This window comes from Rana temporaria, chromosome 2 (genome assembly GCF_905171775.1).
Source record: "Rana temporaria chromosome 2, aRanTem1.1, whole genome shotgun sequence".
In the NCBI taxonomy this organism is placed as follows: domain Eukaryota; kingdom Metazoa; phylum Chordata; class Amphibia; order Anura; family Ranidae; genus Rana; species Rana temporaria.
Genome location: NC_053490.1, coordinates 341,742,343 through 341,758,668, shown reverse-complemented (window position 1 = coordinate 341,758,668; position 16,326 = coordinate 341,742,343). Strand labels below are relative to the sequence as shown.

At 43.9% G+C, this 16,326-nt stretch overlaps 1 protein-coding gene across 1 annotated transcript in view; it reads left to right on the top strand.

The window, feature by feature from the left end:
- Window positions 1–16,326, top strand: part of MAPKAPK2 (MAPK activated protein kinase 2) — an 86,487-nt gene that overhangs the window by 36,953 nt on the left and 33,208 nt on the right. The window contains exons 3-6 of the mRNA XM_040337533.1: window positions 1,602–1,666; window positions 4,834–4,913; window positions 9,431–9,557; window positions 13,034–13,109. Of these exons, the coding sequence (XP_040193467.1) occupies window positions 1,602–1,666; window positions 4,834–4,913; window positions 9,431–9,557; window positions 13,034–13,109 (348 nt within the window). The remainder of the gene's footprint in view (window positions 1–1,601; window positions 1,667–4,833; window positions 4,914–9,430; window positions 9,558–13,033; window positions 13,110–16,326) is intronic.

Genomic DNA, 16,326 nt, shown 5'->3' with positions numbered 1-16,326 from the left:
TCAGGAGTGTGTCTATGGGAAAGTTTGCCCATTCTTCCTGTTTGACTATTTGTGAGGTCAGGCAGTGATGTGGACAGGAAGTCCTGGCTGGCAGTCTCCACTCTAATTCCTTCCAAAGGTGTTCTATTGGGTTTAGGTCAGGATTCAGTGCAGGTCAGTCAGGTTCCTCCACCCCAAACTTGCTCATCCATGTCTATGGACCTTGCTTTGTGCACTGGTCCAAATCATTTGGTGGAGGGGGGGATTATGACGTGGAGTTTTTGTTTTGTTTTTTGGGGGGGGGGGGGGGGGGTTGGGACTGGTCAGTGAAGGGTATTCTTGAAGCGGAGGTCCGGCGTGTAAAAAAAACAAAACATTAAATCGGCAGCTACAAACACGATAGCTGACGACTTTTAATAAGGACATTTGCCTGTCCTGGTTGCCTGCGATGTCGGCCGCCCGACGCCGATCTGTCCCTTGGAATGGGTCCTGGCGCCGCCATCCTCACTAGGGGAAACGGGCAGTTCCCCTTGCGGCTTCACTGCACGTTTCCTACTGCGCATTCGCGACTCGCTCTGTGAATGGGCGGCTGATTTCTGGGAGACACATGGTTCCCAGAAGTCAGCGCGCCCCATTCCCCAAAGGAGGACGAGACCAAGGAGCACCGTGGACAAGGAAGGGGCAGATTAGGAAGATCTCCCTAGTAACAGCCATTTCTGGCAAGTATAAAAACATATATATTTTATTTTTTGTAGGGTGGACCTCCACTTTAAGGCATCGGCATACCAAGACATTTTGGACAATTGCATGCTCCCAACTTTGTGGAAACACTTTGGGCACGTTCCTGTTTTTGAGATGACCATGCACCAGTGCACAAACAAGGTCCATAAAGACATGGATGAGTGAGTTTGGGGTGGAGAAACTTGACTAGCTTGCAAAGAGTCCTGACCTCAACCCAATAGATCACCTTTGGGATGAATTGGAGTGCAGACTGCGAGCCAGGCCTCCTCCTCCACATCAGTGCCTGACCTTACGAATGCACTTCTGGAAGATCGATCAAACATTCCCATAGACATACTCCTAAACCTTGTGGACAACCTTCCCAAAAGAGTTGAAGCTGTTATAGCTGCAAAGGCTGGACCAACTCAATATTGAACCCTACAGACTAAGACTGGGATGCCATTAAAGTTCATGTGCGTATAAAGGCAGGTGTCCCAATGCTTTTGGTAATATTGGTCTTTTGGTCTGTCTGTCTTCAACTCTTCTAACACCCCTTTTGGAAAACCAATATGATTTCACTATGGCTTCTTTCACACTACTGTGACTTCAAAGCCTCACGATTTTGCCACGATTTCAGGGAATGCGTAACTCATGGGGTACGACTTGTCATGCGACTGCGTCGCACAAGTGTGAAAGGGGCCTTAAGCTTCACATTTAAAACATATTAAATTACCTATTCAGAGCAGTTCTTATGTTTATGCATTTGTTGTGCATTTTGTTGACCCTTTTAGATACTCTTGAAAAAATCTCCTACGATTATAGTAACTTTTTTTTTTTTTTTTTTTTTTTTTTACATTTATTTATTACTGACAATCTGTATGTTGCTAATTCTTTTTGTTCAGTCTTGATGGTGGAGAGCTTTTCAGTCGTATTCAAGACAGAGGAGACCAGGCATTTACAGAACGTGGTATGTATAGTTTTTGATAGTGGTTTGTTTTTGTTGTGTTTGTTTTTTGGCAGCAGTTAGTGAATATTTGTTACACTTTACAAATTAAACTGTAGTATATTTCTGGTGTGTAGATAAAACTCTTTTTTTTGTTTTTGTTTCGCTTCTGGATAGAGTGGGGAAGCATTGGGAACCTTGTTGGGATTTTACTGCTCTCTGGATTTCCCTTCAATTACTGTCACAGTGACAGCAGTTTCAACATACAGTAAGGGTCCTCTCACACGAGCGGACCGTTCGTCCGTTCATTACAAGTCCGTTAACGGACTTGTAATGAATCCCTATGGGAAAGCGTCCGTTAGCGGATGGAGCATCCGCGTCAGTCGGGATCCGCTTTTCCGAACGGAAGGAACCCTATTTTTCTTCCATTCGGCGGAACGAACCGGATACAGACGGTCCGTCTGCATCTGGTCCCCCATAGGGGACAGCGGAGCAGAGACAGGGCGATCCCTGCACTGTGTGCTGGGGGCCGCCCTATCCGCCAACAGCTCAGCGGGGATCCCCGCTGAACTTTGGCAGGCACACGGAGCGGACCCAGAAACGGTCCGCTCCATGTGAAAGAGCCCTAAGTAAAAGGGAAATATAAAACTCCCCTATGCAGACTAGGGGAAGCTGTGAACCTGTCTGGTTATTGCTGCTGTGTCCTGGTTTCAAATTTTCCTCTGATAAAACGGCTATCTCTAATGGAGCCTCAGAAGTAAAAACCCAACACAGGTTCTAATCCTTCACCATTCTATGCAATACTTAGTTTATTTCATTAATGGCAAATTCTAGATATTAACCGGGGGTATGGGAATTTAAAAAACTATTTGTGCAAGGGAACTAAATCAGAATCCAAAACTACTTGTCCTGGTAAAAAAAAAATAAAAAAAATATATATATATATTGGTGTTTTTACTAGGCAAAGGTGTTTTTAGGAATGTCTGGGGCTTTTAAAAATGAAGGGGCTTTATGGTGACTTAAACTCTTAATGTTTTTACATTGTGCTGTTTATATCATAACTATCCTCTCTGCCTATCTCCAACACCGCACCCAGGGACTAGCAGATATATATTTTTTAAATAACAAACATGTTATACTTGCCTCCACTGTGCAACTCATTTTGCATAGAGTGGCCCTGAAACTAGTCTTCTGGGGTCCCTCGGCGGCTGTCTCGGCTCCTCCCCGCAAGAACTAACCCCCTTCATGGGAGCTCTCTCCCATGAGGGTTTGTTCTTGCGGACCCGCTCCCGTGATACAGCCGGTGGCTATTGGCGCTCACTGTATCACTCTGCCCCGCCCCCTGGCGCGCCGCGTCATTGGATGTGATTGACAGCAGCGCGAGCCATTGGCTGCGCTGTTATCAATCCATTCACTCAATAGCCAGACTGAGTGGAGAAGAGGACGTCGGGGGCGAGCGCAGCAGGTGAACAGGCTCAGGTAAGTAAAACGGGGGGGGCACAACTGTCAGATGTTTTTTCACCTTAATGCATAGGATGCATTAAGGTGAAAAAACACGAACCTTTACAACCCCTTTAACTCTGAGTGAGTAAGGCACAGGCCACAATGAGAAGGGGGGGGCGTTATTACTGCAGGTTACTGTCGCACACAGAAGCACTTGGGTGCTCAGTACAAGTGCATGCTAAGCAATCAAATGAAGCTTCGGGTCTGCTCTGAATGCAGTATCTAGGTATGGCTGCAATGTAGAAAGAAATTTTTGGACAGCCGCACTCTGGAAAAACGTTCTTGGTTGCCTTTTATTGGTAAAAGTATTCAAACACCACACATCACAGCAAAGACCGGGGCATACAGCTGATGTTTCGCACTACAATCAGTGCTTACTCATAGCTCATAGCTGAGAGAAGGGGGGGGGGGCAGGGAGAAGAAGAGGGCACACTGATGAAGGAATCCAGTATAGACGCTTTGACCAGTACTTGAATTGGCAACGAGCAACATCAATTTTAGTGTGGAGGCCCAATGAATTCTATAAGTTTTCTACAATACAATTTTTATATTCAAACTTATTTTCATTGGATTATATGCATTTTTTTTATTTTTATTTTTTTTAATTGCAAATTTTTTTCACCTTCATGCATTGCTTGCATTAAGATAAAACATTTTTTTGGACATCAGCATCCCCCCCCCCCCCCTTTTTTTTTTTTTTTTTTTTTTTTTTTAACCTGAGCCTTTATTTTGATCCAGCACTGTGCTTGTCTGCAGCTCTTTTTGCCTTACTTCCTGGCCTCACTGAGCCATCATTGGCTTTTGTGTCTGTCAATCAAAAGCAGTGACGAGGGGGCAGGTCCAGGTCCCACTACTGTGTGTTTTAATGGACTTTGCAACAGGGCTCAGGAGTGAGCACGTGCCTCCATGGAGAGTGGGGACACTGGACATAGTGGAGGAGGAGCCAGGTGTGCCGGCGGGGGACCCGACACAAAAGTTCGGAGTGGCTCTGTGCATCTGCATTGCACAGAGCAGATAAAGTATATAGATGTTTATTTTAAAAAAAAAATTGCAACCGTTTTCAGTTGGTAAAATGAAAGATCCACAGAATTTAACTGGTGCCATGTTCTATCAGCCCCGTAAGACACATATCAGAGGGTGACAACCTAGATATACAGAAGTGTCATGTGCCATTGGCCCCCTTCCCCAGGCACATGTCTCAGAGGAGGACACTCACCCAGGAGTCTCTCGCCTTCTGCCTGCTTTGGCTCTGAGTTTGGTCTCAGATCGGTCCACTTCCTAAACCACGTCTTGCGTTTTTCTTTCCCCTCCCTGTCATACAGGATTTGCAAAGGGAAATGCATGCTGAGAACTAAATTGGAAACGCACAAGAAGTCACATGGGTGTGTGTGGACTCTTGCGTTCCTAGCTTCCGGGTTGCCGGAGGTTCACCCAGTCAGGAGGGTGTGGTTAGGTCTTGCTGATCAGTGGTGACTTTTGCAATCTTTGATGTGGAAAAAGAAGTAGCCCACAAGTTCTACTTGTCTGTTTGTATGGCCAAAACCCACTCCCAGAAAAGAAAAGGTAAACCCTGCTGCTTGTCCACAGCAGGACTAAATGTAAAAAAATCTCCCCAACCCCTGGAACTGCATGTCCCAGGTGTCAGGCTTTTTGCATTCCTGTTATTGGTATTTTATTATCTATTTCAGAGGCTTCCGACATCATGAAAAGCATTGGAGAGGCCATACAATATTTACATGCAATCAATATTGCCCACAGAGATGTGAAGGTATGTGTATCTTACTAAAAATATGTGATATTTTGAAATTTGTCTTGTAATCTTGATGTGTTTTTAGAATTGACTTTGTTCTAAATTTTAACTTTTTTAGATAGAATCGCATTTGTTAGTGAACTGTACTTGGGTAAAAATTATTTTGCTTTTATTACCTTCTAGCCCAGCGTGGCAAATTCAGTAAGAGTGCAAAAATGTGGATATTTTCCTCCTCACTCCAGGTCAATGCAAACATGCTCTGGGTGACTTTTTACCTTACTACATGATCATTTTCCTGTGCAGTTCTATACTGCGTTCTTCCAATTACAAACAATGAATCGGTTGAATCTCTGTACTTCACCGCTCTAGTCATTTTCTTTTGTTGCAATGTATTGATGTGTTTTGAATGCATTCATCTTTTGGAGTATGCACTTGCTTGAGGCCCCACCAAAAATTCCACAAAGGGGGGTTCCCCCCCCCCCCCCCCCTTTCTTCTAACATTTTAAGGGAACCTGTGCTTGCCTATGAAGCACAAAGCAAATGGCATCACATTGATGCCCCTGTTTTCCACATGCATTTTCCTAAATTTCCTTCACACCCTTGCTGCTCCGTTCCGCAGAGTGGAGTGTATGCCTGAGCATTGTCACATGACCAGGAGAGATCATTGGAAAGGTGGCTATGAGTGGGTGGGGTAGTTTGGGGACTTTTACAGGGACACTGTCACTTATCCCTGAATGGTCAAGATAAGTCTTTTTTTAAAGTGGTGCTAAAGGCCTTTTGTTTGTTTTTACCTACGGGTAAGCCTTACCTGTAGGTAATGTAAATATCTCCTAAACATTCACCGTTTTGGAGATATTTACTTGTGAAGCTGCTGGTGCATGTGGTCTGGAGGAGTGGCATACAGATGCCATTCCTTCAGAGTCCTGTGCCTTAGATGGCAGGAGTGACTCTATTTGTGGCTTGGCTATTCACAGAACCGGAGTCGGCAATCCCAGGTGAAAAACCAGGTAAAGATTGAAGCCCTGTCAGCTGTGACGGCTCGCCTCTGAATGTGCTAGTATGCGATCCATACTAGCACATTATAACATTGCCTTGCAGTTTACTACCGCTTTTAAAGGGAAATTAAACTTTTTTTTATTTTTTTATTATTTAATTTTTTTTTACCTCCTGTTCTCTCATTTGTTATCGCTTATGTGATATCCTTGCATGGCTGTGTCAATTTATGACTCAGGGTAAATTAAAGCGGAGTTCCACCCATTTAAAGGTCAGCAGCTACAAAAAGTGTAGCTGCTGACTTTTAATAATCAGACACTCACCTGTCCCACTGTCCAGCAATGCGGGCAAAACAAAGCCCCGCTCCTATCTGCGGCGCTGGCATTGTAACTGTGGGCACCCGACTGTGGCTTCACAGCCGAGCACGCACTGTGAATGGCTGGCCAATCTTCTAGGACCTGCGACGTGTCCCAGAAGATTGCAAGTAATGAAAGAGGAGAGGTGATCTTCCTTCCAGCGCTACGGACCCCTGGGAGGAAATGGGAGCTGGATGCCCCGAAAAAGAGGGTATTCGCTCCCCCCCCCCCCAAAAAAATGACACGCCAAATGTGGCACGTCAGGGGGTCGCCATCACTTAAAGTGGAAGTTCCATTTTTGGGTGGAACTCCGCTTTAAGTACGGGATCAGCTGATCTGGCTAGACAATCATTACTCCATCCTCCGCAGATGATACTCTGCAGTACTTCTCCTAGCTCATCTGCCTATGCAGTCATTGCCTCATGCGAAGCAGATTCGACAGCACTCCTACCAGAGTACATCCATATCGCATACAATTCCAAATAGCCAGCACTCCACCCACATCAAAGATTTTTATTAATATGTATCAAGTTAAAATGGCAACTCCCAATCGATAATGAAGTCCCTTATGCTTCCTCATTTTTAAGCTTAAAAATCCAGAATGAATCTCAATGAAGCAAAAGGCTGCATAGATCTCCACCTCATCATGAACCAGCCATTTTCTCGGTTCCATGAAAAGACCGGTCACCTCCGTGGACATCTAAGGTTTCCGTGCACTTCTGAGATTTCCTTAGAAACCTAACCCTGAACTTGCTTTTGACAGACCACACAATAATTACATTTATTAACCCCACATTTAAAAAATAATTTAGGATATGCCAGGAGAAGGCCTTGCTTATGTTGCTGTGAAAGAGGCTAGGAGGAGGCAAACGCCTCTGAGTGGAAATAAGCTGAAGGCGAGTGTCCTGGGGAGGGACACTGCTCCCCTCGTGTTGGGGCAGGTTGGCTTGGGAAGGGGCAGATTCGCTCTCTATAGACTGGGATGCGGGGTGGGTCTGCTAGGCTTGGGGGGGAGGCAGGCCGGCTCAGCTGGGTTGGGGAATGCGGTCAGGGCAGTTTATCCAGCCTGTAATTTGGTTCATTCATCTGTCGGCCCTCTCATGACGCAATTAACTATTTTGGCCACAGAAATGCAGCCAAGTGGATGTCAGTTGGGTGATGGAACATTCCAGTAAGTATGCTAAGTTTTTGTGCGATGAAAAATTGGTCATCACTTACTTTTTATTGATGTTTTTTGGTCAAGTGACACACTGGGTCTGACATCAATGTCACATTCTGCATCAATATTCTGTGAGTGCAGGGTACAGTGTGCCATGCACATGGGAGGGGAGAATTGCAGCCTTTATCCAGTTGCCTGTGTTGTATGTTTATTCAACCCATAAGACTGTGGACATATGGTGGCTCACTGCAGTTAACAGCTCTAGATTCGGCCCTGATTTACACCGATGCAATGTGGGAATGCAGCGAATCTTGTGCGTGCGATTTGCTGTAGGTGCCAATATTAAATTGACACCCCAACACAGCTTGTAAACAGTGTGAATGCCTGTATCGAATCGCATTTGTGTTGACACCTATGCAATGCGCTTTCAGGTGGGGGGGAAGTTCCTGCACCATTTTGGTTATGGCTCAAATCACACCACACAGACATTGCATGTGATGTGCATAAGAATACGATGCAAATCACATGCAGTGCCCTGCAACACACAAGTGTCAACTCTGTGTAATTGATACAGCCAAAGCTGCTTAACCCCTTGGCGTCAGCCGCACGCAAAAATCTAGCCCCTTGGCACCTGGTCCGTGGCGCTGGAGGGGGGGGGGGGGGGGGCGCGCATATTTGCATGAATTGCTTTACATACAGCTGTGCCAAGAGTGCACGCTCGCGACGGTTACCGGCGCCTAACGGAAAGCTTCCAATCGCTGCTTGTAATTGGGGGGAGGGGGGTTAGATCATGTGACAGCCAACCGTGGGTCACATGCTCTTAAGCTCTGCCCCCTGGCGTCGTCAACCTCCTTAAAGGGCCAGGAGGCACCCAAGTGAAGCGGTTGATAAAAAAAAAAAGCCTGCCAAGCAAGTTAAAGTGTAAGTAAACCCATCTATCATTTTCAGCCAAGGAAGCTGCCATCTTGGCCTATGTTTAATCTTCAACTGCCATGGTGTTGCACATGTGACCAGTTATGACACCAGCCATTGGATGGTTTGACCGTTTGGTTGAGAGCACAACCAATGGGACAGTTAGCAATGCCGGAAATGTAACTGCTTTTTGAAACTGTTATGTCGATGGGTTTACTTCCGCTTTAAGTAATTTAAAGTTAAAGACTGGCATTCTACTTAAAGTGGTTGTAAACACACAAAAAAGAAGAAAAACCCCTGCAAGACACAGGCATAATGAGCTAGTATGCATAGCATACTAGCTCATTCTGAAATGACTGATGTCACCACAGGTCCTTCAGCCCATTGTTGGCACTTAGCGTGCAGTTCCCAGCTTCTGTGGTTGGTGTGTAAGGTCCCGGTAGTGGCCGGTATTTGTATACAAGCAGGAGATGAGCGGAAGAGTATATGGTGGAAGTCATGCTATTTTGAACATTTGAGGATTTGCTCTGACAGACTGCTTCTGTGATGTCTCCTGACCAATTGGACCATCTTCCATCCTGATCTGGAGCCCAGATGTGGCGGTCCCATACATTGGTGTTTACACCACATACCTTGTTGACTCATTGAGCATATGCCCATTTGAGTCTTCTTACTCCGGTAAGCCTCCGGAGGCTATAAATAAATTTAAAATTATAGATGGCTGCTATTTGATATACGTTTGCACGTCAGCGTGGTATGCACCCTTTTTTAATTTTATATTTAATTATGAAATACTCGCCTTAGATCGAAGCCCCTGTAGCGGTCCCCGTACACCGCTCCGGCCGACATCACTCATGGAGTTACTTCCGGGTATCGCGGGCTTCGGCGGCGTGAGGGCCGGAGCCGCGATAACGGTGGAAATCTCCTAAACCATGCAGGTTTAGGAGATATCCGGAGTAGCTACAGGTAAGCCCTATTATAGGCTTACATGTAATAAAAGGTGATCTGTAAGGATTTACAACCCCTTTAATTCTACGTCTTTTCTTTTATCTAAATCTTTTACAGGATGTTTTCTAATGGATGTTTTCTTTGTAACCGTTTGTTTTTCACTGCAGCCAGAAAATCTTTTATACACATCCAAAAGGCCAAATACTGTGTTAAAACTCACAGATTTCGGCTTTGCTAAAGAAACAACATCGCATAACTCTTTGGCAACACCATGTTACACACCGTATTATGTGGGTAAGTATTTTCAGTTAAATCATTAAAACCTGTTACCGTCTTTTTTTTTTTTTTTTTTTTCATATCACTTCTTATTGCTGAGGTAGTCAGACTGTTAAAATTCAATTTTTTTTGCTTGAACATATCTTCGTTATTTACTGTTGGTAGTAGTAGAAGTATTAGTATTAGCTGGTAGTACTAGTAGAGGAATACATACATTATAAGCAGTGCTATTTTTAATAATCACAGGAAGAATATATAACGGCAAAATTTAAGCACATTTCTCCTGTGGGACCCAAAAGTCTAGATTTATTATTGGTTAAAGATCGATTTTCTTTTATCTATGGGCCCAAAGGTGATGTGGGCTAGTAGGCTAGTTGTAACAGGCAGGGTGCTGAAATTGGAAGGACACCAGGCTAATATGAAGGTACAGATTTCTGTAGTTTGAAGAGAGCAGTACAGATCATTGAAAGGAGTTTATTGTAGACTAAAGGGAAAGTGATTTAGAGGAAAAGCTTGTCAGTGTGGCAAGTATAGTAGAGGCTTAGAAGAGGGCTAGTCCTGGCACAGTGAGCCTCCTTTAGTAAACATTTCAATTGTTCTTTAAGTCATCATACGTTGTATTTTTCCATGTCTGATTTATGGTGTTAAAAGACAGAATAAAATGCATTTTTAGTTTTTATGCTGTGGTATGCAAATATAATGTGTGGCGTTGGTTAGAATTTATCTTCGGCTCAGGTTTGCTTATTTGGGTATAAAAGAAACATAATTTTATAGCTGCTTTTTGAAGTTGAAATACTTGTCTGAGGGCTTTACAGTATCTCATGGTTGGCTGGCTAACTGGTGGTGTGAAATCCATTTCTTGCCACTTTTGTCAAATGGAAGCATGGATGTTACATAGGCAAGCTCTCCTGTACTTTTTAGTACATGGCCAATTTTGCTAGGTGCTTTCTAACCCGAACTATGAGGTCTGACTTGCACTGCTTCCTTTTTGTTCTATGCCATGACAGATCTGACCAGAGCTAAAAAAAAGTTTTCTTCATAATGGCAGCTTGTCTCGGCTCAGAGCAGTTTCCTAGGACAAGTAGTGGCAAGATGAATGCAGAGGGACAATAGCTAAATGGCTCTAATGTGGGGAAATAACTTAAGATGGTGGTCTGTCATCTTTTAGTCAAGAAAATTCAGGACCATTTATCTATCTGTTCCTGGTGTTATAGACCACTCTATCCATTGCTGCACAAAGATTTAGGCCCCTTTCACACAGACGGATAGAATGGTGCTTTCAGCTGCGGATTTTGATTGTCGGGGTCTGCGGGCTGGGAGCTGATCGGAATCCGGGAGCCCCCTTTAATAAGGGGGTCCCCAGACCCCGACCCCCCCCCACTCTAGGTGAATGAGTATGGGGTACCCCTACCCATTCACCTGGAGGAAAAAAAAGTTATTAGTCGGCTCCGGGGGTGATCTTCCGACTCCTCTGCTATTTCGGGGGGTGGGGGGGCATTCTGCCGGGCCCCAGACTTCTTCGCCGTCTTCTCTGTTCTCTTCTGCCGGTCTTCTGTCTTCTTCTCCCCTCTTCTCCTTTTTCCCTCTGCCGGGCTTCTCCGCTGTCTTCTTGCAGCTCTTTTACCAGCGGCGGTCCGGTCTTCTGCGTCGCCGCCTTCCCTCTTATCTTCGATGTTGACATGTCGCTTCCTCCCGCTGTAATGCCGGGTGCGTGGCTCGCACCGATTTTTATATAGGCCTCTTATGACGTCACAGACCCATCATGCTCCGGGTGGTGATGACATAAGAGGTCACTGGTCTGGTATTGATTTTGGGGGGGACCCCCACGCTTTTTTCGGTGTACAGGGGTTGCCCTTAAAATCCATAGCAGACTAGAGCTGCACGATTAATTGCGGAGAGAATCGCGATTTCGAATCTCCCCGCCTGCGATCTCCCCGCGGGATGACCGGCGATTGTTCTGTTTTCACCGCTGGTTCCGCGTAACCAGTGTGGAACGCAAAAGCCGCCGATATCAAAACCGACGTCAGCAGCCTGCAGTAGTTTGTATCCATGCGCCACCCAGTGGTTGCCGGCGGTACGCTTTGTGATGTATTCATCCTTCTCACAGTTCTGTACAACTGTGTGTATCCATGCGCCACCCAATGGTTGCTGACAGTACGGCTTCTGATCTATAAAAAAAGAGACCAGTGTTATGTCTATAATGTTAAAGACCATATAACTCCTATGAAAAAAGCAGAATCAAAGTTTGATTCTGCTTTTTTCATAGGAGTTATATGATCTTTAACATTATAGACATATCACTGGTCTCTTTTTTTTTTTTTTTTTTTTTTTTTTTTTATATATTCATATTTTTCAGATAAATCACAGGTTTATTTTATTTTATTTTTTTGAGAATCGTGATCTTTAGTCTAAGCAAAAGAATTGTGATTCTCATTTTGACCAGAATTGTGCAGCCCTATAGCAGACCCAAGGGACTTTGTGGCTGCTTTTAAAAAGAAAACTACCCTTTCGTCCAATTCACCTGAAATATATCTATATATCTTTTCTTTTTGATTAATGGCTCTTGCCTACCAAGCTTGTAATTTTGTTTTTTGTCTTTTGAGATGAGGGGAAAAATGGTCTGGTCACTCAAAAAGCACCTCCATCCCAATGTATACAACAAAACGCAAAAAGTCACCCTGGGACTTTGAGGGGATTGTGATTTAGCCAGTCACATGACACAAGTAAATACAGTATCAAAGTTTATTTGTCATATATGCATAAACAAAAATTTGCCAAGTCAGTCAGCTGATACATACATACATACATACATACATACATACATACATACATACTATAAGAAAATGTTTCCTATAATGAGACTTTGTAGGGCAAAGGCTCCCCAAAAATAAGCAGTAATTTATAAAAAATCTATTTTATTAGGAAGGTTGAAAACTTTCCTTCTAGCTTGTTTGATACAGGTATGCGGGCATTATACCCCATCCTAGAACACAGCATATTTTTGAATTGACTGATACATGTAGTGTAAAACGGTATCATTACACGTATAGCAATACTCGCTTCATCAGGGGTAGATGCGTGTGTATTACATCTGTAAAAAAGTATGAAAAACCAAATGGGTATCTGCAAAATTATGGTATTGTGACAAATGGTCAGTCAGGGGGGTCCGAGACACAAGTTTCCATACTTGCCAACAGCTAGGTCAGACCACCAGATGCTGAATACCCAGAGGCGGCAGCAATAAGCATCCAGCTCGGGAACTGAAGAGGCTTTTAAACAGGTGTTTGGTGTTCTAGCGCTCTTCCAAATTGTGAGGACAGTGGATATCTGCCCTCTCTTTTTCTTAGAGATCCAGCACTGGGGTTCTGTAAAAGTCATCCTGTGCAATGAAAGCAAGCTGCAATTAAAAATAAATATATAGCTGTAATTACATTTTGTGTGTGCTAGCATCACATGCTTTGACATCGTGTTTTTTGCAATTTTCCATTTTACAGCACCTGAAGTTTTAGGTCCTGAAAAATATGACAAGTCATGCGATATGTGGTCTCTTGGTGTCATCATGTATATTTTGTAAGTATTACTAGTGTTGTTACTTCTACGTGTTTACTATGTTATTTATTTGTGATTTTGTAAGACAGTCGTATAAAACTACCAAGGCTGGTTACAATATATATGCATACATGCATACATACTGCATAGCTACAAACAAGGGGCATGTTCTTTTTAATGCACTCAGCAATCCGAAGTTTCGTGCGTTTTTGTGATCTGATAGTGCCACTATTGATTTCAAAATTTTGACCAACAGAGCTTTCAATTTCACCTCCTGTTACTACAGAAAATAATTTTCCTAGCTGGGAATCTTCTCTTCTTTCCGGGAATTTTTCTCTTTCTGCATATGCAAATTTTTATTTTATTCAGATTTTTACATTTGTCACACGATTATCCCATCACTGATTTATATAAAATCTTTCATTTTTTCAAAAAATTTCCAACATGCCCGATAACTTAAATTTAATTGTTGCACGAAAATCGTCTGTTGCTACAGTCCACTAATATGTGCGATTTTCGAATGAAAATTCGACCCATGTATGGCCTGCCTAAGACCTGAGCACCCTTGAACATTATAAAAATGCCAGTAGAGGTGGGTGTGTTTTGCTAAAAAAAAAAAAAAAAAAACTCTTCTCCCCCAAAAAAGCTCATTGCTCAAAATCGCTGCTAAATGCTGAATAGTCAGCTTTTTTTCAGCATTTTTAAGCTTTTATCAGAGTTGGAGCGTTTGTTTTTTTTTTTTTTTTTTTTTTACAGCTGAAAAACTCCTCTTGAAACCCACTAGTTCTGGAGGTTTTTTCCAGACAGAAAATGCCCCTGCCAAAAAATCTCTTAACAGCCTGTGTGTGCATGGACACATAGGATAACATGCTGGGGAGTAAAATGTCTGAAGCCAAAAACGGCAGCTGTAAAAACATCAAGTGTATATGAGGCTTAAAGCTCACGAACACTGTTTGTTTGTTTTTTGTTTTGTCAATCGGCATCTGTAGCCGCTGATCAAGAAAAATTTGACAGCATTGAGGTTTGCGACACACAGATCAAAACTTTGGCTGGTCGCTGCTAAACTGATCAAATTTTGATCAGTGTTTGGCCAGCTTTAAAAAAAAAAGAGGGTCCTCAATTTAATACTGGCAGTTAACTAATTATGCTGGCTGCAACCACTCAACTCTAGCTTTGCTAGCGGTTAACCAACACTGTGACAGTTTCCAGACCTTTTTGTTGTGGCAATGGAGAATGTGTTTGGGTTTCAGCAGCTACTCTTTTTATGTTGCAGGCTTTCTGACTAATTTGTGTGTAGCAATACCCCTGAAGGGGCTGCTGGTTTGAATTTGGGCCTGCCATTGCCTCACCACGTTCGTCTTAGGGGTCCTCCTTGAAGAGTTATTCACAATGGCTGCACCAACACTTAGTCTCTTTTTCTTCCAAGGTTTTATTAAACAAACTCGGACAGAGGGATGGAGGGTTAGGGGAGATTCAGGTACCTTGCTTTGCGGATCACAGGTACGTTCTTGGATCCAGAGGACAAACCGTTTCCACACTGGATTCAGCAATCACCGGATAGGCCTCTCTCACTGACCATAGCAGCTGGTGCGAAGCTCGTTCAAAAGTCTCTGCCACAGACTTGATGAGTTGTTGCAGTCCCCTGCCACAGGACCGTGTAACCACACACACACACACACTTTGCAAAGTTTCAAAGACACAGCTACACAGTACCAGGATCTTTCAGCCAGCCTGCACTGTGAGGTAGATTGGCCAGGATGCTTCCTCCCATTGAATCCCCAATTGTTCGGCTTCTCCCCGCAGCCAAGACGGCACAGGACCACCCCTGGACCAGTAGGCCCCAGAAACTCCTGGGCCTACTCTCGGTAGCGGAACCTTGGGCCAGCAGGCCCCGAGGCTGAGGAACTGCTAACACATCCCTGAGGCCAGGAGGGTCATCAGGTCAGAATTGGAAGACCCTGCCAGAAAACTGTCTGTCTCAAGTACCCTCTCCCAGAATGCACAGTGGCAGGGACCACGCCCACTGGGCTGCTTCTGGGCAAAGAATACTCCATACACCCAGCTCACTGCATTTCCAACCTCGACCCGTGGTGACAGCGACACCCACAGTCAAGTGGAAAATGTGCAACACAGCTGAACTGGAACAGAAACCAATAATTTGACATGATCTGTCTGAGCTAAACTACAGCTCAGATTCCCTGTGACTCTTAATGTGAGCTTGCAATATTAAACTCTCAGTGCCAATCCTTGTGTACTATGAAAACTAGTTACAGCCTGATTAAAACAGTAATTGACACTTCCGGCTTAGAGACGTCAGTAACTACTTATAATAACATATCTAACCTGATCAATTTTAGGAAACAAGCTCAAAGCTAAGATGATTCTGTATAGCAATTTGAAGATTAATTTAAGGCGTTGAAACATTTTAGACAAGGTCTTTTCTGCTCCAAGTTCCATTTGATTGTTCCTTCCCTTCCTGGGCATCCAGGTAAATTAGTGGCCTTAATCACCTGTAGTAGACCCATTGGAGTACTAGTTTCCCCCCACCATACAAGGAAGCCATAACTCCATTCTGAGAAAGCGTCTTCCTCCCATTAGTTGTTGTTGTGGGTTTTATAACTCCGGAGTTAGGCCAAAAGCGGCCAGAGTTTAATGGGCAGTTTTCAAGCGCCTCCGTGTGAAAGCAGCGTTTCCCCGCAGGGATGTAGTCCCAAGGGAGGGGGTGAGCACGCTGACTAACCCCCAGCCAGAATGGCTTGGATGAAGGGGGCAATCTTACCGAGGAGGAACAGGAAGTGAGAAATTCAGACAAAGGGAAAAAAAACATTTAGAAGGAAAAGGTAGTGAAGAAACAATGCACTAGTTTAAAGGAATCTATTTGGAAAATAAAAAACAAACCTTTACAACCCCTTTAAAAGCCTCAATTTCTGTTCACAAGGTTATTAAATCTCACAGTACAAGAAGCATAAAGATAAATTCCAGGTATGGCAATTTGTACATGGTTAAGCTTGGATGTATGGTGCCATACCTGTGATATCGCTGTGGAAGCTGGAAACTATGGTGATAAACATGCTACTACAGTGACCTCCACTAGCTTCAGTGTCCCATGCCGAGTGGCTACACTGCTGCATTGTGAGCACAAAGGTTGCTTGCTCAGCACAGGCTCCATTCAGGGAACATTTTTCTTTCTCTCAATTAATGATCTTCATCTTGTTCAATCAAAGTACATTTTGCATTC